At 46.1% G+C, this 23,427-nt stretch overlaps 5 protein-coding genes across 5 annotated transcripts; 3 read left to right on the top strand and 2 right to left on the bottom strand.

Moving 5' to 3' along the window:
- Positions 1-7,376: 7,376 nt before the first annotated feature.
- Positions 7,377-8,269, bottom strand: VC83_05381 (uncharacterized protein). Its single transcript, XM_024469003.1, has 3 exons — positions 8,214-8,269; positions 7,965-8,148; positions 7,377-7,901 (listed from the first exon to the last, which is right to left on the bottom strand). Exons 2-3 carry the CDS (start codon positions 8,097-8,099, stop codon positions 7,818-7,820), a joined length of 219 nt encoding a protein of 72 aa, XP_024323235.1. The 5' UTR covers positions 8,100-8,148; positions 8,214-8,269; the 3' UTR covers positions 7,377-7,817.
- An 89-nt stretch (positions 8,270-8,358) lies between these two features.
- Positions 8,359-10,015, top strand: VC83_05380 (uncharacterized protein). Its single transcript, XM_024469002.1, has 2 exons — positions 8,359-8,899; positions 8,971-10,015. Exons 1-2 carry the CDS (start codon positions 8,564-8,566, stop codon positions 9,787-9,789), a joined length of 1,155 nt encoding a protein of 384 aa, XP_024323236.1. The 5' UTR covers positions 8,359-8,563; the 3' UTR covers positions 9,790-10,015.
- Positions 10,016-10,401: 386 nt separating this feature from the next.
- On the bottom strand, positions 10,402-13,079 carry VC83_05379 (uncharacterized protein). Its single transcript, XM_024469001.1, has 3 exons — positions 11,747-13,079; positions 10,996-11,698; positions 10,402-10,944 (listed from the first exon to the last, which is right to left on the bottom strand). The coding sequence occupies exons 1-3, from the start codon at positions 13,003-13,005 to the stop codon at positions 10,645-10,647; spliced, it is 2,262 nt and encodes a 753-aa protein (XP_024323420.1). The 5' UTR covers positions 13,006-13,079; the 3' UTR covers positions 10,402-10,644.
- A 157-nt stretch (positions 13,080-13,236) lies between these two features.
- PEX30 (peroxisome- protein) lies at positions 13,237-15,650 on the top strand. Its single transcript, XM_024469000.1, has 3 exons — positions 13,237-13,665; positions 13,750-15,045; positions 15,096-15,650. Exons 1-3 carry the CDS (start codon positions 13,654-13,656, stop codon positions 15,498-15,500), a joined length of 1,713 nt encoding a protein of 570 aa, XP_024323419.1. The 5' UTR covers positions 13,237-13,653; the 3' UTR covers positions 15,501-15,650.
- A 249-nt stretch (positions 15,651-15,899) lies between these two features.
- Positions 15,900-17,919, top strand: VC83_05377 (uncharacterized protein). Its single transcript, XM_024468999.1, has 3 exons — positions 15,900-16,334; positions 16,383-16,964; positions 17,016-17,919. The coding sequence occupies exons 1-3, from the start codon at positions 16,006-16,008 to the stop codon at positions 17,737-17,739; spliced, it is 1,635 nt and encodes a 544-aa protein (XP_024323414.1). The 5' UTR covers positions 15,900-16,005; the 3' UTR covers positions 17,740-17,919.
- The last annotated feature ends 5,508 nt before the right edge of the window (positions 17,920-23,427 follow it).

The raw sequence follows: 23,427 nt of genomic DNA, 5'->3' as shown, positions 1-23,427 counted from the left end.
TTAAGTTCAAACGATGGCACTGAACACAGATATCTCGACGAGGGCCCTGATTGTGGCCCTCAAATTGTAATGGTGGGTGCACCAGATGTGAGAATCTAGCCACCCAGGGGAAGGGATGATTTTACTAAGACAACACACTGTCTTAGGAAACAGAGCCAAAGGGTCGTAGCTTAGACTATTCCACAACGCAGCAATCAGGTGTATCATGTAGTGGAGTGGTTTAGACAAGTTGTAACAAATGATGAGTCTGAGAACTCAGGGATAAGTCAGAGGTTAGCACCTCACTCACTTTTCAGAAACAAAGAATAACAAGATCAATGCTTGGAAGCTTGAAAAAGACGTGGAAGTATGTGATAGTCAATTTACTGTATTGTCTGCTTGCCCTTTCTTAAGGAAAGGGCAATCCTATTTATGCCAAAGGAGTGTAGTTCTCTCATTTTCCATGACTTTCCATGACTAACCAGGCTTGGTAAATGTATTAGAAATCAAGTGCGACCCACAACTAGCTTGCTAATCATGTAGTGAATGTAAGAGAATCCCATAGAACCATCTCTTGGGTTCCTAGCCTATAGGAAGTGAAAAGGAGGTCCAAGGTCAGAGTACCTATAGACAAATTATGTCATAACTTAACCAATCTTGTGGGTAACTAAGGAGCGATAACGTGCAATGAATCATAGAGGGTTGTAGAAGCTTTTGGAGCTATCGTTCATGTTCCTAGGCCTCTATTTGGTAGAGATATGCCATGTGGTAGTATTGGCCCACCCCCTTAAGGAGGAGATTTTCTTAATAACTTGTTCAGTGAGTGTCCAAATGATATGCCGTGATGTATGTAGCATAAACAGATGTAGTAGAAGAGTTTTCAGTAATCGTTGAGTAGTATTGCTCTTGTTGTTGGTGTGATAAGCCAAGATATGTATGGTGACTTGTAGGTTTGAGGATCAGATTTCTAAGTTTGCTCTTGAGTTTGATAGCAAACTGAGTGCAACGAATGTCAGTATGACAGCACCCACCACTACAAGTACCATGAACCACCCTGCCAATCGTTATAGAAGATGAACTTGAATGGGAAAGTCATGTTTTTCTAGCTCTCCTACACTTGCTTAGCACTTCATTTGCCTGTCGTAGGTGTTGGTTCTCTGCTTTTATCAGTGCTAATTGATACATTATTTACAATGTGTTACGATGGTCACGGAGGTCATGGTGCCAGTCTGGGTAAAGTAAGTTAGATTGAATCTAAAGAGTGAGGAAGAAGAAGAAGGAAGGAAGGTGAGACTATTCCTTGTAATATACAGTTGTCTGCTTAGCGGTTGTAGCCTTGGTGGCTAAGGCTGCACCTATAATCCCCTATATACCTATAACAACCGTAATAACCGTAACAAGCTGTGAGCTGTAATCGTAACACTACCCCCCCCCTACTAAGATTAATCTCCTGATCAAGAGCAAGATCATTGTGGCTTCTGCGGGTATTTTCGGTGGAAAGTTTGTGTGAGTTCAGGTGCATTGTTGAAGTTTGTAGCGGGATACCAAGTGTTGTCTAGTGGGTGGTTCTTCTATGCTGCCATATAGAACAGCTTCTTCCGTAGGAGTTTAGAATCTAGGCTTAGCAAGGAGGATCACTTAGTCAACAATGTTACAATGGTCACGGAGGTCAAGAAGCCAGTCCAGAGAATAATAGGCTAGATTGAATCTAAAGAGATGAGAAGAAGAAAAAGGAAGGAAGGTGAGGCTATTCCTCATAATATACAGTTGTCTGCTTAGCAGTTGTAGCCTTGGTGGCTAAGGCTGCACCCGTAACAACCGTAACAACTGTAATAACCATAACAACCATAACAACCGTAAGCTATAATTGTAACACTACCCCCCCCCCCTACTAAGATTGATCTCCTGATCAAGAGTAAGATCATCGTGGCTTCTGTGGGTATTTTCGGTGGAAAGCTTGTGTGAGTTCAGGTGCATTGTTGAAGTTTGTAGCGGGATACCAAGTGTTGTCTGGTGGGTGGTTCTTCCATGCTGCCATATAGAACAGCTTCTTCTGTAGGAATTTAGAATCTAGGATTTCTTCAACTTCTTATTCAAGTTCATCTTCTATAACGATTGGCAGGGGTGGTTCATGGTGCTGGCCTTGTAAAGCATTATCTGAGTCAAATCGTAAGAGGTTGCTGTGAAAGACAGGATGTATCTTCATGATTGGTGGTAGCTCTAATCGATATGCCACTTGCCCAATTCGTTCGAGAATCTTATACAGACCAACTTGCTTGTGATCGAGTTTCTTCGATGGCCTCTGAGTCCTGATATTTCGTGTAGATAGCCATACTTGATCTCCAACCTGATATCTTGGTGCAGCTTTCCTGCATTCATTTGCGAATGTCTCCATGCGAGTTTGTGAGAGTGCGATTTGGTCTTGCAGAAATTCCCAAATATCTTTCATGCTTTATATCATATCCTTGTGTTCCTGTGGCGCTATTTGGAACTCGCTGTTCTTAATATCAAAACTAATTCTTGGCTCGAATCCCTTATTTGCAAAGAATGGACTGATTTTTGTAGAGTCTTACGGTAGAGCATTTGCTGCAAATTCTGCCATGCAAAGATATTCGACCCAGTTGTCTTGGAGATAGTTAACATAAGCTTGTAAATATCGTTCGAGTTCTGCATTGAACCTCTCAGTTTGCCCATCCGTTTCTGGGTGGAAGGCAGTAGACAATTTTGTTATAACTTTCCAAACTTTGCAGAGGATTTTTCACACTGCAGCCACGAACTGGGGGCCTCTGTCTGAGATGATCGAATTTGGTAAACCATGGTGTTTCCATACATGTCGAAGGAGTAGCTGTGCTGTTGCTTCTGCAGTTGTGCATTCTTGGCCTGCAAAGCATGGGATAAAATGGCATTCTTTTGTAAGTCAGCATGCTACGACAAGGATAGCATTGTTTCCTTCACACAATGGCAATCCTGTAATAAAGTCGAGTGATATGTCCTGCCATGGCTGGCTGCCAACAGGGATTGGTTGAAGAAGTCCATTATAAGCATCTCTTGTAGGTTTTGATCTTTTGCAGATATGGCAGTTCTTGATGTATCGTATAATTGTCTTATTCATCTGGGGCCAGTAATACTGTCTTTTGATGACCCGAATCATCTTCCCAATGCCAGGGTGTCCCATTGCTGGTTGGTCATGAATTTCTTGTAAGAGTTCGACATGAGTACTTTCTGGAACCCAGACTCTATTATGATAATATAAGAGCCCTTCCTTCACCTCGTAATATGCTAGAGCTATGTCTGGACTGTTTCGTTCTCCATTCTGAAGCTTCTGAATAGTGTCTTTGCATAAGCTGTCTTGAAGTTGTGCAGTTTGGATTTTGTCTAGAATACTTGCTTCCTGTAGGTGGACTGGCGCGAGTTGGATGTCTTGATTCACCTTAGCATCTTCGAATTTCCTTATCTCTTGGAGGTCTGGATGGAGTCTCTTGAGTGGTAGCAGGGTTTGAAGTTGTTGTTTTTGGCGGTCATCTTCTTCGTTCCCTTCTGGTCTATCTCCCGGTCTTCGAGTTAATGCATCTGCTTTTCCGTTCTGTTTCCCAGGTCGATATATAATTTGAAAGTTAAACCTTGACAGAAACTCAGCCCATCGAGCTTGCCTTCGAGTAAGCTTCTTTGTTGTCATGAAGTATTCAAGACTCTTGTGATCTGACAAAACTTGGACTGGCATTGCTGTGCCCTCGACTTCTAGTCTCCATGCTTCGAAGCATCTGATGATGGCGAGTAACTCCTTGTCATAGATTTCGTAATTGCATTCTACAGGTGCCATCTTTTTCCAGAAGAATGCAACTGGATGTAGGATTCCCTTGTCATCTTTCTGTGACAGTACCCCTGAGGAAATAAAATCTGAGGCATCAGCCTCAACATAGGCTGTCTTCTCTCTATCGAAATGTCGTAAGACTGGGGCTTCTGTGACAGTCTTTTTCAGAAGTGTGAATGCTCCCTGCATGCTTCTGTCCATTCGAAGACATGGTCTTTTTTTGTTAAGTTGACGAGTGGTTTCATGATGTTTGAATAGTTCTTGATAAACCTTCGATAGAACACACAGAATCCGATAAAAGCTTGCGTGTCCCATATAGTGTTCACCTTTCCAGGATCCATGCGAATTCCATTAACTCCAATGATGAGTCCTAAGAATTTTGTCTCTTGAACGAAGAATTCGCATTTTGCTATATCTGCTTGTAGTCCTGCTTCTTGAAGCTTTTGTAGAACCATTTTGACATGCTCATGTTCCTCCTTACTTGTGCTATAGACAAGAAGATCGTCCATGTATGCAGTGACAAATTTGTTTATGTATTCCATTAATGTTTCATTCATATATCGTTGGAATGTTGCTGGGCCATTCGTAAGTCCAAATGGGAGAACTTTGTATTTGTATGATCCAAATCGAGTTTTGAATGTTGTCAGATCTTCGTCCTCCTCTGTCTGCATGCGAATTCGATTAAAGGCATGTCTAATATCAATCTTTGTAAGATATTTGGCACCTGTGATCGAGGCAATGTTTCATCAATGAGGGGAAGTGGGTATGAGTCTTTCCTTGTGATCGCATTTAGTTTGCGATAGTGTACGCAAAATCGAAGTCCACCTCCTGGTTTGCGTACAAATAACACAGGTGAGGCAAATGGTGCTTTGCTAGCTTCGATGAATCCTTTGGTAAGATTGTCCTCCACGTATTTCTTCACAAGATCAAGCTCTTCTCAAGACATGTTATAGAGTGGTGCATGCCCTAGTTTCCAGTTCCCTTCTAACACAATGTGATGGTCTGCATATCTGTGAGGCGGAAGTTTGTCTGCAGCCTGTTTTGAGAACACATCGAGATATTTATGGAACTCCTTTGGGAGGATCAGTTTTGGGTCGATTTCGTTTCCTCCTTTGCTTGTTCAGCGAGTATATCTTTAAATGATACTGCAAAAACCTTAGCTCCTTTCTGCTTCCGAAGCATATTGAATGGTGCAGCTCCAATCATTGTAACAGTGCATTTGTTCTTGTTCTTATAATGAGGTTGGAGGGCTGGCTTCGGAGCTTCTTTATCTTGTATTTCCTTCTCAGCTTGGGGACTTGTACTTTTCACTTTTAAAGTGTCTGTTGGTGTAGTGTGCTGGCAGTGACCCTTTGTAAAGATGACTTGGTCGTTTACCATATTGAGTGTGACTCCATGCTGCTTCATCCAAGCTTTCCCAAGAATGATAGACTGTTTCCCAAGAGTAGTAATGAATAGAGGGCATAGACTTTCAACGTGATCTCCAATTTGTAGTTGAGGGTATATAGCATGCTGCAACTCCATTAAATCCTTCAATGTTCTTTGGTTTTATAAGTTGGATAGGAGAGATGTTTTCAATTTCACAAATTCGTTTTGCGTCAACAGCATTCACAAAGCTTCCACCTGTTGCACCACTATCCATTAAGGCTTGCATGACAATTTGATTCCTTCCTATTCTGCAGGTAGCTAAGAATGGAGTGTCATAGTCGAATGGGATAATGATGAGGCAGAGGAGGCAATTCTTGCTGTAGAACCTCTAGCGATGTCTTTTCTAGAGGCTATTCTTTTCCCGACTCATACTGGGTAGAATCCTCAGTAGCAGAGATCTCATTGAGTCTGCCTTTCTGTTTCTGAGGGCAGTCATGAGCATGATGGCTGCTTTCGTGGCAATGGAAGAATTTGCCAAGCTTCATGAGCGATTCTTTCTCAGGATCTTGGTGGGGAGAGCGGTAGAGCTTCTTCTGTGGTGCCACTATTTCAACAGCAGTACTAGCAGTAGGGCTCTGGCCACTCTGCTTCTGGTAGGCAAACGGCTGTGGCTTCATTCTCTTCTCCTTTTCTTGAATTCTCTGTAGGTTTTGGTCCACAAGCATGCATTTCTTCGTGAATTCATGTAGGGTGGTAGCTCCCACTTCTGCAACAAGGGCTTTCTGCATGCCTTGGTTGATTTTAAATCGGAGATCGTCAAGCAAGGTCTCTTCTGAGTAGTCCAGCTCTGCAGTGAGTCTCTGGAATTCAGCCCAGAATGTTGTGAAGGTATTCTTGCCTTGGTATAACTTGCGATACTCAGTTTGTGCAGTGTGTCTCCTATTGGGGTCGCTAAACACTTTCTTGAGGAGTTGGAGGATTTCTTCTGCTGACTAAAGCATGTTTGGTGAGGTAATGCGAAGCCTTGGGTTCACATGGCAAACTGCAAGTCCTCCTAGTCTGCTTTGGAGATAACTCATCTGCATCTTGTCATTTGGGAAGTGGTCGATGTTGGCTTCCAGCTTGAGTCGGATCTTCACAACCCAGTCTTCAAAAGCTGGTTCAATCCCATCCGTAAGAATAGGAGGATCCGGAATGCGAGCAGACTGGCGAGGTGCTGCATTGCGAATAGGAGCTGTATTCTCAAGATATTTTTGAATGCCTTGCAGTTCAGTAATCTTTTCATCCTTGTCTTGAATTTCTTCTTGGAGCTGTAGAATAGCATCATTTTGCTCTGCAATAGTAGCATCAGAAGCTTGACTGACAATGAGGTAGTCCTTCATAATGACTTTCAACATTGACCAGGCATACTCTTGGCTGCTAGATGACAGCTTTTGGAATTCAGTGTAGGTGTTGACATTCCAATTCCTCATCTGGTGGCCGTTTGATAGTATAGACTGGTGTCTTTCTTGAGCTGTTTTGTCCATCCTCTTGAAATCTTCTTGGGCTTCGAGGAAGTCATCTTGAAGTTCATCTCTCTTCTCAGACTCATCTGCCAAGGTTGTTTTCTCATTTATAGACTCATAGTCTTCTGGGTTTCAGTCAGCCATCTTGACCTTTTCTTTGGCTGTGTGTGCCATAGCAGCTTTGCTATTCTTTCAGTTTTCGTATTCAGTAGATCAGACTCATATCGCCAAAGGCCCTATTGCGCAGTTTGTCGACTGTAGGAGCCACTCGAGAGGAGCGCACTTCCCTCACAGCTATATTCCTTGTCGAGGGAGCGTTGTGAAAGGTCTGATCTATGAAGTCTGTGGTGTTCTGGTGTTTCTGGTGTGTTCTGTGGTGTTCTGGAATCGACTTTAGGATATGGTTGTAGGGTTTCCAAAGAAGGGAATTCAAATTTCAGTATCAAGGTTCAGGCTCAGAGAGCAAAAGAAAGGTGAGATTCAATCTTATGTTACGATGGTCATGGAGGTCAAGAAGCCAGTCCGGAGAATAATAGGCTAGATTGAATCTAAAGAGAGGAGAAGAAGAAGAAGGAAGGAAGGTGAGGCTATTCCTCATAGTATACAGTTGTCTGCTTAGCAGTTGTAGCCTTGGTGGCTAAGGCTGCACCCGTAACAACCGTAACAACCGTAACAACCGTAACAACTGTAACAACCGTACCAACCATAACAACCATAACAACCATAACAACCATAACAACCATAACAACCATAACAACCATAACAACCATAACAACCATAACAACCATAACAACCATAAGCTATAATCGTTAGGAGCTGCAGGATGAGAGGGATGTTGTGCAGCAGGTAGAGCAAGCAGGAAATAAAAAGGCAAGTAGTAGTCGGAAGCCAAGGGAAGAAACGCGTGCACGTCGCTATGGCAACTGTGGTGGGACTAAGAACAATGCGTGCACTTGTCAGATTGTAATAGACACGTCTGAGGGAGAGGACTCATGAGTAGTTTTAATTGATTTCTAGTGTTGTGGTGGGTTTATCGCAATGTTTGTAGGGTAGTCGTGGAATTTTGGCACATTCGCTTGTTTGGCACATTCGCTATAGTTACATGTACGTTATGTCCATCATAATACTATTATTACAGCCTCTTCTCGAACGTGCTAATATTTCTTCTGAGGGAAGTCTTTCTTGAATTTCTCCTCCAAATGATCCTCCATCGCACCCGTCGGGTTGGATTTAAGGTCCTGGTTTGCAATTGTTAGCCATGAATATATATCAGAATGAATGAATGCTTCGTTTCCACAAACCTTGAGCTGGTCCTTGGCGGACTGTTCGGTGTTGGGCTTGTCACTGACGCCCTGTCCTGAGGAAGGAGCGGCCTTCTGGGAATCAGATTGCTTCTCCGCTGGAGGAGATTCGTGGCCTTGGTTTTGGGAAGACATTTTGTGTATTTGAGGTTTTGATAATGTGTGTGTGGTTACGTCGGATATGCTTTAGAAATTGTTAGCTTTATGGGAACGTACGAGCCCAAAGTTGAGGGGGTGAATCGGGCTCACTTTCGGGTTTTAGATGTTAGAGTTAAACTAAATTACAGCATTCACGAGGATTGGAATATATAAATGGTGGGTAAGAATCATATATCAAGTCTTATTCCTTCCACCCCACCATGACGCAAGACCCCCGCTACGTCATAACTATTTGGAACCAACGAGCAACCCCCAAGGTACATGTACGAAGTATAGATGCACTACAATGCATAAGTGAGTACAGGCACCATGACCCCTAGATCCAACAATCTATTGTTTGTTCACAGCTTCAACTCTTCCCAGATAATGTCCTAACTGAGCTCACATTTGTTGCCACGAAGCGCCCGTTGATTCCGAACGCCACAGAACGAGAAACAACCATGGCGCCAGACCTCAACTCTGTTCCCCCGTCACCGCGCCTAATCTCTCAACAATCACCCCGCGTTACAGGAACCCCCTCGTCTCGCCGTGCGTCGCAGCAGATGCCCTCGCCGCCAACCATTCCACTCTCACCACCTGTTCCTAACATCTTGCCTTCGAATACAAACGCGTTCATGGCTGCTTTTCAACCCGCTGGCGCGCAGGCGACAACCGCGTTTCCAACATTCACGACCGACAACACGGGCGTTGGAACTGGTCCGGGCCCCTTGAGACATCCTCGTCCACTCACAGCAGCGGATATACACCTCCAGTTAGAGAAAGAGCAAGAAGCAGTCGTAAGTCCTCAACCTCACTCCCCAACCTCACATCCCACGCAGAAACCCTCCCAAACTAACAAACCCCCCAGGTCAACCGACTAACCCGCGAACTCTCCCTCCTCCGCGCCGCCCAAAACGCGTCCGTCGTCTCCAACACTTCCTCAACCTCCGAGCGCGCCGGCCTCCCCGACGCCTCAGACCACCACTCCAATCACCTCCTCTCAGGCCCCTCCCACCCCCTCCCCTCCACCCGGCGCCACCACCGCTCCTCCTCCGCCGCCAGCGCGCGCAGCATCGCCGCTGCTTCCTCAGCCTCCACCACCGCGGGCGTAGCAGGCAGTCTGGCAAGCGTCTACGCGCCCTCCATCTCGGAGCGCACGCGTGGCACACTCCCGCGCCACGACTCAACGACCCAATCACTCAGTCTGAGTCGGCAGAACAGTATTACCAGTTCGCGGCGCTCTGGGGCTTCGTCGCCCGTCCCGCCTCTCACCTCGAGTAGCTCGTACCAGCATTCCGAGTTCTCGCACACGTACCCCCTCCGTCCCTCTTTCTCGTCGCTGCACCGTGAGTTGTCGGGTGGTCAGGTTCCGCAGCTTTCGGGCGTGGAGGGGCAGCCTATCACGTCTGTGCAGACGACGGGGCGGTATGAGGAGGCCGCGTATCATCGGCATGAGCTGGAGGCTGTGAAGAGGGAGAATGATGCGTTGAAGCAGAAGATTCGGGATTTGGAGAGGTTGGTTAGGGAGGGGAGACGGGCGAGGGAGGATGAGAGTCGCACGAGGAGTGAGAGTGTTAGTACGACTGCGAGTGTTATGAGGGGGAGGGATGAGGAGAGAGTTGTGGGGACGATCGAGGTGGATGATGTGAGGGTTGGAGAGAGTGCTAGTGGTGGGGGGTTGGCGTGAGTGTGGTGGATTTGAATGAGCGACGCGTTTAGGACTGGTGTTATTGCTTGATTCGGCAGGCGGGGGGTTTACGGAACCGGAGATCAACTGTTTTTGCTTTAGTCACTCGCAGTTTCGGCGGGGCGTTATAACAGGTTTATCTGAGCGAGTGAGCGAGAGAGATCGAGCGAGTTTGCAAAAGCTTCTTTCTCATAGTGAATATGACAACCATTGAGCTATTTAAAAATCCCTGGGACGCAGACCTCGTGATTACAATTCCTCTCCGTAGCAACACATAAAGTGCCTCTAAAGTGAGAAAGAATGCTCGCAGTCGAACCCACCACCACAAACGCACAAAGCGCTATGGCAGCAGAAAGCAAGCGAATTCGTTCAAAGAACACCCCCTGAACTTCACAAACGAGCAGCACACTCCTAAGAGTGGCCGCCGTTGTAAAATCTCTGCTGTGCCAATTAGCGTAATACCTTCCCAAAAGCACTGTCGAAATTAGCCATCTCGGTATCTGAGATCTGCGGTCGGCACAGGCTGCTTGATTGACCCGTCTGAGCGAGATCCCTAGATACCGCGTCAGTCACTGTTATTGCATCCACTTTTGAAGGAATGGGGAAAAAAAGGGAGAGAAACAAAAATCTGTCTATCGAATGTGAATGATGGGAGCAAGGCCAACAAGGCTATAGAGAGGTTTCTGAATGCTAAACTGTTGAGCTATCTCGCTCAGTTGGGTATCGTATGTATTCACGCGCCATACGCCTTAAGACAACCGCCGCCACCCATTTACCATGCTCGTGTGTTCCCGTCCGGAGTTCCCTGGGGTAATATACATCCCGTTCGTTGCAACGTCGTAGTCGTACACTTGTTCATCTTCGGTCGTGCTCTTTCTGCCAGATGCGCTCAAGGTGGTTGCGCTGGACCTCGAAGCTCGAGTAGTTTCCGCCGAGGATGACGCCGAGGACGCTCTGGCCTCTGCGCTCCTCGATGGATTTGGTGGCTAGATCGCTCATGTGCTTGAATAGGTCATCGAATGCGCGCGAGAAGGCCTTTCGGATGGCTTGGGTGTTGTGGGAGCCACCACTGATGTCATTCGATGGGTTGTTCGGGTCGATGATTGAGAATCTATCAAGGTTACCCGCACGGTAGACGATCTGTCTGGCATTATTCTGTGATGTGTTAGATTTATGTAGTAAAGGGTTGGAGTGATAGATGCTTGCCTTCGAAACATATGCAGGTGGCTTCAACTGAATTGCCGTGGTGGTGACATTGAATTCATTGCCATAAAGGTCAAAGAATTCCATGAGAATCTCGCCCAAGTGATGCTCTGGGATCATGTTTCCGCTTTGGATCTGAGGCATGTGCTGCAGTAAGCTGACAACCAGACATGTAACAGTGAACCCGCCAATGCCACCGTTCACAGGCTCGTTGAGGCCTCTCATAGCCAAAAACTGCTTGACAATAGTAACCAAAATGGGCATGGCAGGAAATGTATCCTTCCAATTCTGGAACGTTTTGTTTGCTATCAAGCCCGTGTCATTCTCAAAAGATACGTCTACCCTAAGGCCAGTGTAATAATCGATATACTTAACCAGAGGCACCTTGGCCTTGGAAATTACTTCAATAGAATATGGTGCTGCGATCTTCTCTCTGTCGAGGAAATCTCTGAAACGGAAAAGGGCGTTTTTGTTGGTATATTTGCCATAACCTCCATCCATGTAGCCGCGCGACACGAACACTAAGTCCATATCTGCAGTTGGTAGATAAAGCCCTGCAGGATATGAACCAAAAGGCAAGATGTCAGCATCGTGCCAAACCTTTTGAACGGCGCGGCGTAGATCGCTAATGAGTGCGCCACGCATGTTCTCTTCCACCTCCGCAGGTTTGAAACGATGGAAGAAGTCCATAATTTCCATGTGAAGCCTATATATGTTAGGGCTAGTACAAATCGTGACGAAGAGCTAGACGTACCATGAACCCATATTTGAAGAGGGATAGTGATTGGCAAGCCATGGCGTATCGTCAATCCCTGCTTTGGCTTTCCATTCCTTAACAATATTCCCAGTAGCGGGGCCTTTGGGGGTTGGCTTTGGTACGAGCGACGGCCCTTTGATTTTGTCGTCGTATGTGCGCTTCCTGTTGCCGAGATCCGGGTCTGTAGAGCTGTCTATAGCACGGGACTTTCCAGTTGGTGTAGTCACTTCTTGGGATTTTGCTACATCTCTAGGTCCCAAGACTTCTTCGCGGTGACTGTAAGTTCCATTTCGCGGTCCAGTTGGCGCGCCTGGAACTCCAACAACGCTTTCGTCATCAGACTCGTCCTCGTCAGCTCCCAAGTTATCATCGCCAAAATCAAATGAGATGAAGTCATCCGTCTCTGCAGTAGTCTTCGCTGCATCAGTAAGGCCGGCTGACACGCGTGCCTTCCTAATTAGTTTCACAACATCCTTCTTCTTGACACTTGATTCGTCTGGAGGTGGAAGGGCTGTATACGGGTCTGGATTTGACCATCTTGGAACGCTGTCGCCATCCGCAGAAGCCTTTACTTCGGTTCGAACCTGCTTTTTCTTGGGTTGCTCTTCTTCCTCGTCTTCGGGTTTGTAGTCTTCATCGTCCGAGACATCCATGTCTGCTTCTTCGCTATCTGACATGTCTTCGACAGCCAAGTACTTTGGTGCAGCCCCCTCGGTCTCATCCATACCCGGCATAAGTTCTGGAGTTGGTGCGCGGTTGGTCTGCAAGAAAGGTCTTTCCGCGGCCTTCTTGGAAAATCCTCCGCGACTGCGGTAGCCGCCACGTCCTCGTGCGCCTTGCCGGCTGGAGTCCTGTCGCGAGTCACGGTGGCGCGATCCTCGATCTTGGCCGTGTCGTCGCGTGGCTCCCGACGGACGATAGCTGTCGTGAGTGCGTGCTATGTCGATGGTCTCGGGCGCATCTCGTCTGAACGAGAAGCCCGACGATGGTGGCCTGTATAAATCGGCACCGCCCCTGGGAAACGATGGAGGGTCGCCTCTATATGCGCTTGTTCCAGGTGCACGGTTTTCGTCATGTCGATGATGGTCGGAGTCTCGAGGGCGATATGTGTCGTTGTTGCGATGCGACGAATCACCCCTTCCCTGGTTGTCGTAGCTCAGTTTCGGCGGGGGAGGGAGTGGACGATAGGAGTTGCTGCTACGCAGGTCGTACGCAGCAGTTACTGGTCGCGGTGGTAAACCAGCAGGTCTCGACATATTGTCGGTGGTTTGAGTAGTATTGAAGTGTTTTCGACGTCGGCTGTGTGCATGAAGAACAGGAGAGAGTGTGATGTGAGAGGTTGGTGGTTACCATTCGCGAAAAGATTGTTATCTTAGCGCAATCAGTGCGGGCGTGACCTGTGGGTGGGAAGCACGTGCACCACCGGTACGTGCTTGTCCACCACCGGTACGTGCAAACCAGCATGTGAGTTAAGGAACAAGGCCGAACTTACACAACTAGCCATTAATCACCACGACGAAAGCAGGGACCTTTATACCTACTGTATATGTTTACTGTGATCTGTGATACTTGTTTTGATCTCTGAACAACTTGGAAAGTGATATTCCAAGCATTTACTACCATCTAACCGCGTGTGTAAAGAAAGCCACCGGTATAAGTCGATTGCTGATGTCCGCCCTAATCGGCATGTGATAAAAATACTCGGCTTCTTCTCTAGCACTTCAAGACTGTATGTACTTATCAGCACCCACCTGCAAGCTTTCAACTTGTATCTATCGGAATTTCCGCAAGATCTCCTTCCTTGAATTGGGATAGTTCCTCGCTCGCGCCTTCCTTTTCTACGGCTTCTCTGTACTTCGACTACGCTGGTCCAGACAGGGTTCCAGTCGGGAATGACGACGTAAATGGCTGCTTTTGTAGGTCGTCGAACCTCCGCCCCTCACTGCGACACTGATATTGGAGGCTTTCTTTTCGTTTTATAGAGCTAATAATGTCTCCAGGATACGCCTTGGCTCGACCTGATGTCTTCCTCACCAGCTCCATCGGGCCGCGACGATGAGAGCATACAGCATGCGAACGACCAGCGACCGACGACAACCGCGGCATTCTCCCCAGTATCTCTGTCCCATGCATCTTCCGCAAACCGCCACAGGTCGACTATCCTCGTTCATCAGAAGTCACCACTGCTCATAGCGACGCCTCCTCAGATCACCAGAGCCCTTGCCTATTCACACGCGTTCCTTCTTCCGCTCAACAAGTTCGTGGGGTTGTTGACATGGACAACCAATGACTCGTGGGAGAGTTTCATACTCGTAGCCTTCTTTTGGGCAACAGTTCTATATGGAGACATCATATTACGATTTGCCGGGCCCGTAGTGGTTGTGCTGGGCCTTATTCTGGGGATGTACTCGCGACGATACTCACCTCTATCATCAACGGGCGTGACTGGAGAGAAGCAGAAGAAAGGGCATAAAAGAGAGGATTCAGAGGCTACGAATGTTAAGCATCAGAAGTCATTGGACGACATTGTTGAAACTCTCAAGGAGTACACAGCAAGATGCAATATGCTGCTTGATCCCCTTATACAGCTGACAGACTTCCTGTCTACTCAGCGGACAGCAACATCTGCGACAACTCGCCCAGCACTTACTACCCTTTTTATACGAATAATCCTCATTACTCCATTATGGCTTCTTCTTACTCTCCCGCCTCTACGAATCATCACCACCAAGCGTATTGCTCTGACAATAGGGACGCTTATCATTACCTGGCATTCAAAACCAACTCGGGTATCTCGAGAAATTTTATGGCGTTCATCCTTTATCCGCCGCGTATGCTCGGCAATCACAGGATTGCACTTTGCAGCCAGGAATGCACCGCCGAATCTCCCAGCTCGGGACAAGCATTCAAAGCCAAAGTTGCCGGGTCAGAAAAGTAACGACTATCACGAAGGGGCATCGCTCGCTGCTTCTGCTGCGAGTAAACGAAGGCCCAATGCTTCGGGTGTGAAGTTCACGTTTATTATTTACGAGAACCAGAGACGATGGGTTGGTCTGGGATGGACCACATCTCTGTTCGCATATGAGCGATCAAATTGGACTGATGAGCATCTAAACCCTGCGCCTTCAAAGGCCGAATTTGAGCTGCCTGATGTTGATGGAGGAAATGCTCGATGGAGATGGGTAAAAGGCAGTAAGTGGTTGGTTGAGGGCGCAGGTAACGGCGATGAAGGAGGGGCAAATGCGACATCTGAGACAAAAGGTGGAGGTAATGGGTGGATTTACTATGATAACAAGGTGTGTCTAAGTTGCAGCATTTTTGCAAGTAGTTTAACTAACCAACATAGTGGCAAAACGGTCGCCGAGGACAAGATGGCTGGAGCAAGTACACACGGAGGCGAAAGTGGTACCGCGACGCTGAGCTTGTGGAGGTGACGGCCAGTACAGAGATCACTCCTTGCTCCACGCCGCCGCCTGAGCTAGAGACAGAGATTAAAAGCAAGAGGCAGCGATCACGCTCTGAGACTGTTTCGTCTGTGAAGAGTGGAAGACCCCCTTCCGAGCTTACCCTCGATGACAGCTCAAGCCCTAAGAGTGCGGGGTTTAGGCCAGGTTATTTGAAGAGGACAAGCACTATTGGGAAGGGAACTGTGGACCTGGATGAGGGCGAGGCTTTGCCTGGACAGCTGCCGCACAGGGAAAGAGACGGGGACTGGGGTATCGGGGATGAAGTCAAGATGGGCTTGGAGTAGGGCCTGCATTTATCGCGGTATGAGAGCATTGCTTGCCATTGAGTGCAGTAGTTGCTGTTGAATTACCAGCTGTTTTAAACCAAACCGTAGGAACAACTTGACAAAGTTATAAATGTTCATTCAATATAAGGGTCGATTTACATGTGATAGTTACATATCCCAACGAAAATCATTTACCTTGGTTATCGCTGCGGGATTGCGCTCTGTGTACCATTCTAGATGCCTTGCTTTAGTTGATTGTAATATTCGGGATGCACAACGTAAGAAACAATTAAATACTGTGTGTGTTTCTATGTGCTTTTGCTGTTGTGCATTGATTTCATTTCCGGTCAAGTACGTAGCCGGTCCCAAAAGCCGAGGTTTCCCACGTGTCGCACGACCATTGAACAATGCGCTTTTCCACTTAGCAAGCAACAATCATCGCGATATATGAAACGAATAACTCTATAAGCTGCAGAGGCCGGCGGACTCTCTCTTGATATTTGGATGGTAAACAGCTTTATCAATGGCGACTCCCGACCTCGACTCTGGGAAACCGGGACGAGACCGACTGTCGGCCAAATCCACCACAGACCCAGTTCTCCGCAATACGCTACGATATACGATATCCGCAAAGGAGTACCAGGTTCTACATAAATATATCATATCGCGATCGAAAGTCCTGAAGCGGAATACGCCTACGGTGTCTCAAGTCGAGAAGCTCGTGGATAGACCTGGACGCGATGATCACAATGCCGCCGCAGTCCGCGCGAGTTTACGCGTTTTCCTGGCAACAGGAGCTGCGCTGAAGGCATGGGCTGTTATAAAGGAGACCCTGTTTAAGGGCAAAGCAGAGTATGCCGCCCCTCATCAAATAGAGAGCACAGAACTAACATTTCTCAGCACCGCGAAGACTACCCTCTGGCGCTCGCCAACCTTACGACTTTCCCTATCTCTATCATCCATCCTTCTCCTACATCGCCTGCTATTCCGCTTCTTCACACGCCTACGAGCGCACCTCCTCACTCCCGATGCACAGCCCTTCCGGCGGCGGAATCCGCGAACTTCGCAAACCCTTACATCCCGATTTGCACCTGCTGTCGGAGCTAGTTTGGCAGGCTTCATGTTAGGGGTATACCCTGGCGAGCAACTACGATTATCTCTAGCAATATACGTGCTTAGCCAAGCCGCGGAAGCCGCATATAATCTTGCAGAAGAGCAAGGCTGGATTTGGGGAAAGAAAGGGAGATGGGAGAGGCCGTGGTGGTTTGGCAGCTGGATGCTTATGCCGCTTGTATCCGGACAGCTGCTGCACGCCTTTGTTTTCGATAGGGATTGTTTCCCAGAGGCACTAAACGGCTTTATGATGAGGTTCTCGCCACCGTACATACAAGCGAGACCTGTGGATTACCCATCTAACCTTCCTTGGCCAGCACCAGGGGAGGTTGTCGATAGTCTCGCTGAAATGGGACGACTCCGTTTCCCGTAAGTCCCTGCTTGATCCTTCTATATTCACATACTGACACTTACTTTAAGGCCGTTCATTTCTCCTATTTTATTCCCTAATAAGAAGACGTTGCCTACCACACTCCAGTCAACGGCGCCAATTACAGACGTCGCCCACCCCTTAATCACCTCCCTTTCATGCGCCCTTCTCCATCCAAACGATCCGTCCTGCGCTAGGACATACCTCACCTCCTGGCTCCGGGCCTTCCCACGCTTCGCCCGACTCTTCGCGGTTGTCTTCGCTGTCTTCTCCCTCCCAAAGTACAAGTCATTTTACAACTCGCCCATTGCTTCTCTCGACCAGCTTGGCCGCTCAGTCCTCCGTACGTCAGCATTCGCGACGGGCTCCATTGGTACGGCCTGGGCAGCCATCTGTTTCTTCCAAAATTTCATGCCTTCAAAGGCACTTCCCACCCAGCGATTTTTCCTTGGTGGTTTCCTCGCAGGCCTGTGGAGCTTCCTGGAGAGGGAAACTGGAAGGGGTAACTTCTTGTACATGTCACGATTGAGCATGGATAGTGTGTGGAAGGTGGGTGTGAAGAGAGGATGGTGGAAGAGCTTGAAGGGAGGGGATGTGTGGCTATTCGTGGCGGCGTTGGCCGTTGTGAATGCAGTTTATACGAAGGATCATGATGCTATTAAGGGGGGAACAGTCAGGCGTGTCCTTGCTGGCCTCCGTGGAGAGAGCGCAGCTCTAAGGGGCATTGAGATTGATGCTGATGATGTTGATGAGGAGGATAAGAAAGAAAGGTGAAGGATTGGGATTCTGCCATGATATGAGAGCTGGCTAGGGTTGCGGGGCATTTTGGGGCGTTATCGGCTGTGTATAGCCCGGGGGCACTGTGCCTGTTATGATAGCTAGTGGTAATTTGTATATACAGTAGGACCCCTGTTATAGCGATGTAATTTTGACAACACTTGAATATCGTTATAATTGAAATATCGGTATACTAGAAACATGTGATTTAAATTGAATGACTACGTAAACCAACTATCTAGAGTACTCTGCTGCCTCGATGATATTACTAGGGCCTTAATATCAGTAGTAAGTCGTTCTAAGGCCCCGAGTACACAGGTGAGCAGACCATTAGGGGTTATCTCAGCTGACCCGAAATGCTCCACTTTTATGACTAAACCTTGCACGTTAGTCAGCTAAGCTCGCGTAGCATCACATGATATGGTCAGGTAGGGCTAAAAACGGTATATAATAGGGCCCTAATTTCCTACCAACGTAAAACCTGTAGGGCATGGCAACAACAACAGTAGTAATTCATTGCTAATGCATTATTCACAATGGATGAGATAATTTCACTACCTCAACTAAACCTATGGTCTAATACCATAGGTCTAGTTGAGGTAGTAATTGAAGACTACTATCAATACTAACAGTATTAGACCATACGGAGGTGTTGTTCATAAGTTTTGTGAGTGGGTCATGAGATGACCGGGGGTTGGGCATGGGTTGGAGCATGGGTACGCGTAGGCTTGTTTGTACCTTTTTAACGCGTCAAAATTCCTACTATTGTATTTTATATGTAGGAAATTCATACTCTTTCAATAACTACAATGCCTCATCTTACTCGCGATGAGCGGCTTCGTTGCGCACTACTACGCTCCCTAGATTGGGAGTTCCAAAAAATTGCAGCCTATATTGGCTGCACGGAACGGCAGGCTTGGTATGCTTGCCAGGGCCCTCCAACTCCGAAGAAGCGTTCGGGTAGGCCACTTATCCTATCCGATGAGCAAGTTCAAGAGGTTATTGAGTTTATAGCCTCATCTCGCACGAATAGGCGTATGCCATATACAAATATAATACGCATTCTTAATATTCCATGCTCACGGCTTGTCCTAACCCACACTCTGTCTGTGAGAGGCTATAATCAACGTAAGTATCCCTCTCTACTTTACTACTATATAGACTAATAATTATTAAGGGATTGCTATGCGGAAGCCTATTATCTCAGAGACAAATCGACAAAAGCAACTTGCATGGGCTATTGAACATAAGGATTGGGTACGGAATGATTGGAATAGGATACTTTGGACTGACGAGACGTGGGTAACGGGAGGCCGCCATACTCGTACGTGGGTTACTCGAAAAGCAGGGGAAATGTGGGATGATACATGTGTTGTAGATAGAGTACAATGGAGAAGGTAAGAGACTCCTATTTACTATAGGATTTACTAACAATCCCTAGAGGTTGGATGTTCTGGGGCTGCTTCTCAGGTGGTCTTGGAAAGGGTCCTATACTATTTTGGGAGAAGGAATATGAGAAAATAGGAGCTGAGTCCTATATGGCTCATACTGTCCCTCTAATCCACGGCTGGCTACGCCTACACCCAGGCCTTACATTGATGCAAGATGGAGCTCCAGGTCATAGAGCAGGTGCAACATATGAAGAGTTGAGATCCCGTGGTATTTGCCCTATAGAATGGCCCCCGTATTCACCAGATCTCAACCCAATTGAACGGGTGTGGCATATTATGAAGAATTATCTACAAGATAATCATCCAGAACATATGTCCTACGACCAGCTCCGTGTAGCTGTTAAGGAAGCGTGGGAGCAAGTTGGAGAAGCTGAGCTTAAGGCTCTCCTTAATAGTATGCCTACACGTATGGTAGCAGTAATTGCTGCAAATGGTATGCACACAGAGTACTAGGCTTATAGTATAGTTTTATATAGGGGTTTAGGTATCTACTCTACTCATTATTCTACAGAATTGATTGCTCTCACACTCAAGTGTTCGTGACGCGTGAGAATCGGTACTTTGGCCAGAATTGCCAAACCAGCCTACGCAGGGGGCCCTAGCCCGACCCACTCACAAAACTTATGAACAACACCTCCATACTGTTAGTATTGATAGTAGTCTTCAATTTGAGTATAAAAGATATCAGGAAGAACGACTTGCCACTGAAGAAGAAGAAGAGGTGGAGAAGGTAAGAGCCGCCTAATATATACTTAATACATTACTAATGCATTAAGATCAAAACAACCACAGTTATTTCAAGCGATTGTTAGTGACAAAGCAACCCGGGTAATAGAGCAATTTACATTTGCTGTAACGCTGCTCCATTTTGTAGCAGCCCCATAAAACTAGCTGTAGTAGGAAATATAAACCCTGATAGGCTTGGCATCATAATTGCCTAATTAGGATAGCGGCTGAAGACTTCGAATATTTCTTTATAAGTCTCTAAAACTAAGCTGTCTTCTTCTTTTAACCTAATGCTTTCTTTATCTTTAAATACCTTAGCTTTAGATGTTGCAATAATAATCTCTATAGGGTTCTTTAAGATTTAAAAAGTTATTAAGCATATAATAAGTAGAAGACCACCTAGTAGCATTATCTATAAATGTTAGTATTGTTATATAACTAAATAAGGATATAGATATTAGCTTACCTAGTTGTATTTTTTTAGGCCCTTGTAAGCCATGGTGATAAATTAGATAAATCTATTAAAGTTAGTATATTTAAATATTAAGGGGATATATAAACTTACTAATATCACTATCCTGCTCTATTAATATTTGCTCTTCTATTTCTGTTGAAATAGATATATTTTCATCCTTTAATAAGTTTAATAATATATCTTGTACTGCTATGTTAATAACATGAGCAATACAAGGTATATTACCATTAAATGTTTCTAATCCTAAATTAAGGTATTCTTCCTTTAATTTAGAAATTAGAATATTATTATTAGAGGCATTGTCTCTAGTAATACTATAATTAATTAGTAAATTATTAAATCTTAATAGAGGGGGTTTATATACCTTTGAATATGTTCAAAAATGTCAAATTCATCTAAAGTATCCTTTAAGACTTTAAATAAATAACTTCCTGTATGGTTTTCTTGTAAATTAACCATATCTAGTAATTTTGACTTTAATTCAAAGTTACTATTAATCCAATGACTATTAAAAGTTAATATAACGTACATGTATAGCGAAAGCGCCAAACAAGCGAAAGCGCCAAAATTATCTACCCTCACGACAAACATTGCGATAAATCTACCACAACATTAGAAATCAATTGAAACTACTCGGAGTCCTCTTCCTCAGAGGTGTCTATTACAATCTGACACGTGCGCGCATTGTGCCCAGTCTCACCACACTTGCCACAGCGACGGGCACGGGTTTCTTCCCTTGGCTTCCGACCACGGCTTGCCCTTATTTCCTGCTCTACCTGCTGCACAATATCCCTCTCATCCTGTAGCTCTTGCGCCCCTTGTTGACTAAGTGATCCTCCTTGCTGTAGTCGTGTTTTCCTAGCTCTCCGGCGCTTGCTTAGTACTTCATTTGCCTGTCGTAGGTTTTGGTTCTCTCCCTTTAGCAGTGCTAATTGATGCATTATTTGCGATGCACCCTTTGTAAACTGGTCAACAGCTGCATAGATTGAGGTTGGAGAGCTATTTTGATGGCGTGAAATCCGAGTTTTAATAAATGTAGACTGTGACATAGCTTCAATTGGGTTGTTTGGTGTCTGAGAAACCCAAGGTTGAGCAGTACCTGGGCGGGAGCTTGGAGGCGTTGGTGTCCTTAACTTAAGATCAAGTGTAGATATCACTCTCTCAGGGTCAAATGGAAGAAGCCCTGCCCCTCGGAACCCGCCTCGAATGTTACTTTCCGTCATTGTAGTGTTAAATGCAGCGTGGAAGGCAGGAAAGAAGTCATCCTTTGTAATATGAGAAATATGAGCCTGCATCATATCTTCAATTTGCCGACCATAGGCCTGCTTTAACGGGCCGAGACAGCCAACATCAAGTGGCTGGAGTAGATGAGAAGAGTGAGCAGGCATACAAAGCGTAATAATGTTGTGTTCCTTGCAGTACTCCTCAAACTCATCTGAGTGGTGGCTCTCATGACCATCAAGGACTAACAAGCGATAACCACCAACACTCCGGGCCTTTGTATGCTTCTCAAAGTGCTGAATCCAATCCATGCCTCTCTCGTTTGTAGTCCAGCCATTTTCAGTAACAGAAATCACCCAATCGCTTGAAAATCCACTATTCTCATACCAAGATGTAAGGTGGTTTTTGCCTGCAACAATGATAAATGGTGGTACTGCCCAACCTTGAGAACTAATGCCTTGGATTACTGTAACCCATTCCCGATTACCAGGCTGTACCTTCTTTGCTTTTGCCCGCCCGTCTGAGCTTGTTACAACCATAGCAGTTGAGATAACGCCCATCATAAACCCAGTCTCATCAAAGTTGTAGATATCTGCTTCATCGATACCATATTTCGCAATTGTGTTACGCACAAGCTCAAACCAGCCATTAATAACTTCTGGATCTTCGCACTTAGCCCTCTAGTAGTCGTATTTGCGCTGAAAGCGTGTCTGGAGCTCTACACGCCGCTTAACAAAGTTTGAAGCCCAACGCGACCCAACGCGTGACGCGTCGCGTGTTGCAAGTAGTCGACTTGCCATATCTTCAACAACAGACAGCCGAGGAGGAAACCCTTTGGCAGCTAGGTCGAGTATATACTGAACAAGGACGGACTCCTCTAGGTTAGTTAATTTCCGTGAGTTGGCTTGGATATCGCGTCGTGAAGGTACACCTTCTAGACGACGACCTAGCTTGCGGTGGTCCACAGAATAGATCCTAGCAGCAACTCGAAGGCGTAACTTTGGGTCGCTTTGCATAGCCTGGATAGCTAGCACTAATTGGCTTTCATCGTTTTTATGGGGCATGTTTTGTTGTTGAGGAATTTAACATTTAGTTGGGGGGTTTGGTCACCGCATCATTTTGGCGCTTTCGCTTGTTTGGCGCTTTCGCTATACATGTACGTTATATAAAACATTTTATATTTTGTCTATAAAGACTAGGAACTTCTTCATCTCTAAAAATAGTTAGTATAATAATATTATAAAAAAATAGAATAACTTACCCTTTTGAATAAATAAGTAATTATTTATAAGGTTTATTTGTAATAGAATCAACGTACATGTATAGCGAAAGCGCCAAACAAGCGAAAGCGCCAAAATGATGCGGTGATCAAACCCCCCAACTAAATGTTAAATTCCTCAACAACAAAACATGCCCCATAAAAACGATGAAAGCCAATTAGTGCTAGCTATCCAGGCTATGCAAAGCGACCCAAAGTTACGCCTTCGAGTTGCTGCTAGGATCTATTCTGTGGACCACCGCAAGCTAGGTCGTCGTCTAGAAGGTGTACCTTCACGACGCGATATCCAAGCCAACTCACGGAAATTAACTAACCTAGAGGAGTCCGTCCTTGTTCAGTATATACTCGACCTAGCTGCCAAAGGGTTTCCTCCTCGGCTGTCTGTTGTTGAAGATATGGCAAGTCGACTACTTGCAACACGCGACGCGTCACGCGTTGGGTCGCGTTGGGCTTCAAACTTTGTTAAGCGGCGTGTAGAGCTCCAGACACGCTTTCAGCGCAAATACGACTACTAGAGGGCTAAGTGCGAAGAT

This window comes from Pseudogymnoascus destructans (assembly GCF_001641265.1).
Source record: "Pseudogymnoascus destructans isolate 20631-21 unplaced genomic scaffold scaffold_13, whole genome shotgun sequence".
NCBI lineage: Eukaryota > Fungi > Ascomycota > Leotiomycetes > Thelebolales > Thelebolaceae > Pseudogymnoascus > Pseudogymnoascus destructans.
The sequence above is the reverse complement of the archived record's forward strand: the minus strand, read 5'-3'. Positions and strand labels throughout refer to the sequence as shown.

Coding starts and splice junctions, on each gene's coding strand:
- VC83_05379 (XM_024469001.1), bottom strand. CDS start 13,005: ATGTCGAGACCTGCTGGTTTACCACCGCGACCAGTAACTGCTGCGTAC. Junction 11,699..11,746: donor TCTTCAAATATGGGTTCATG/GTACGTCTAGCT, acceptor TAACATATATAG/GCTTCACATGGAAATTATGG. Junction 10,945..10,995: donor CACCTGCATATGTTTCGAAG/GCAAGCATCTAT, acceptor AACACATCACAG/AATAATGCCAGACAGATCGT.
- PEX30 (XM_024469000.1), top strand. Junction 15,046..15,095: donor GGATTTACTATGATAACAAG/GTGTGTCTAAGT, acceptor TAACCAACATAG/TGGCAAAACGGTCGCCGAGG.
- VC83_05381 (XM_024469003.1), bottom strand. CDS start 8,099: ATGTCTTCCCAAAACCAAGGCCACGAATCTCCTCCAGCGGAGAAGCAA. Junction 7,902..7,964: donor CCGCCAAGGACCAGCTCAAG/GTTTGTGGAAAC, acceptor ATTGCAAACCAG/GACCTTAAATCCAACCCGAC.
- VC83_05377 (XM_024468999.1), top strand. CDS start 16,006: ATGGCGACTCCCGACCTCGACTCTGGGAAACCGGGACGAGACCGACTG. Junction 16,335..16,382: donor CTGTTTAAGGGCAAAGCAGA/GTATGCCGCCCC, acceptor AACATTTCTCAG/CACCGCGAAGACTACCCTCT. Junction 16,965..17,015: donor ATGGGACGACTCCGTTTCCC/GTAAGTCCCTGC, acceptor ACTTACTTTAAG/GCCGTTCATTTCTCCTATTT.
- VC83_05380 (XM_024469002.1), top strand. CDS start 8,564: ATGGCGCCAGACCTCAACTCTGTTCCCCCGTCACCGCGCCTAATCTCT. Junction 8,900..8,970: donor AGAAAGAGCAAGAAGCAGTC/GTAAGTCCTCAA, acceptor CAAACCCCCCAG/GTCAACCGACTAACCCGCGA.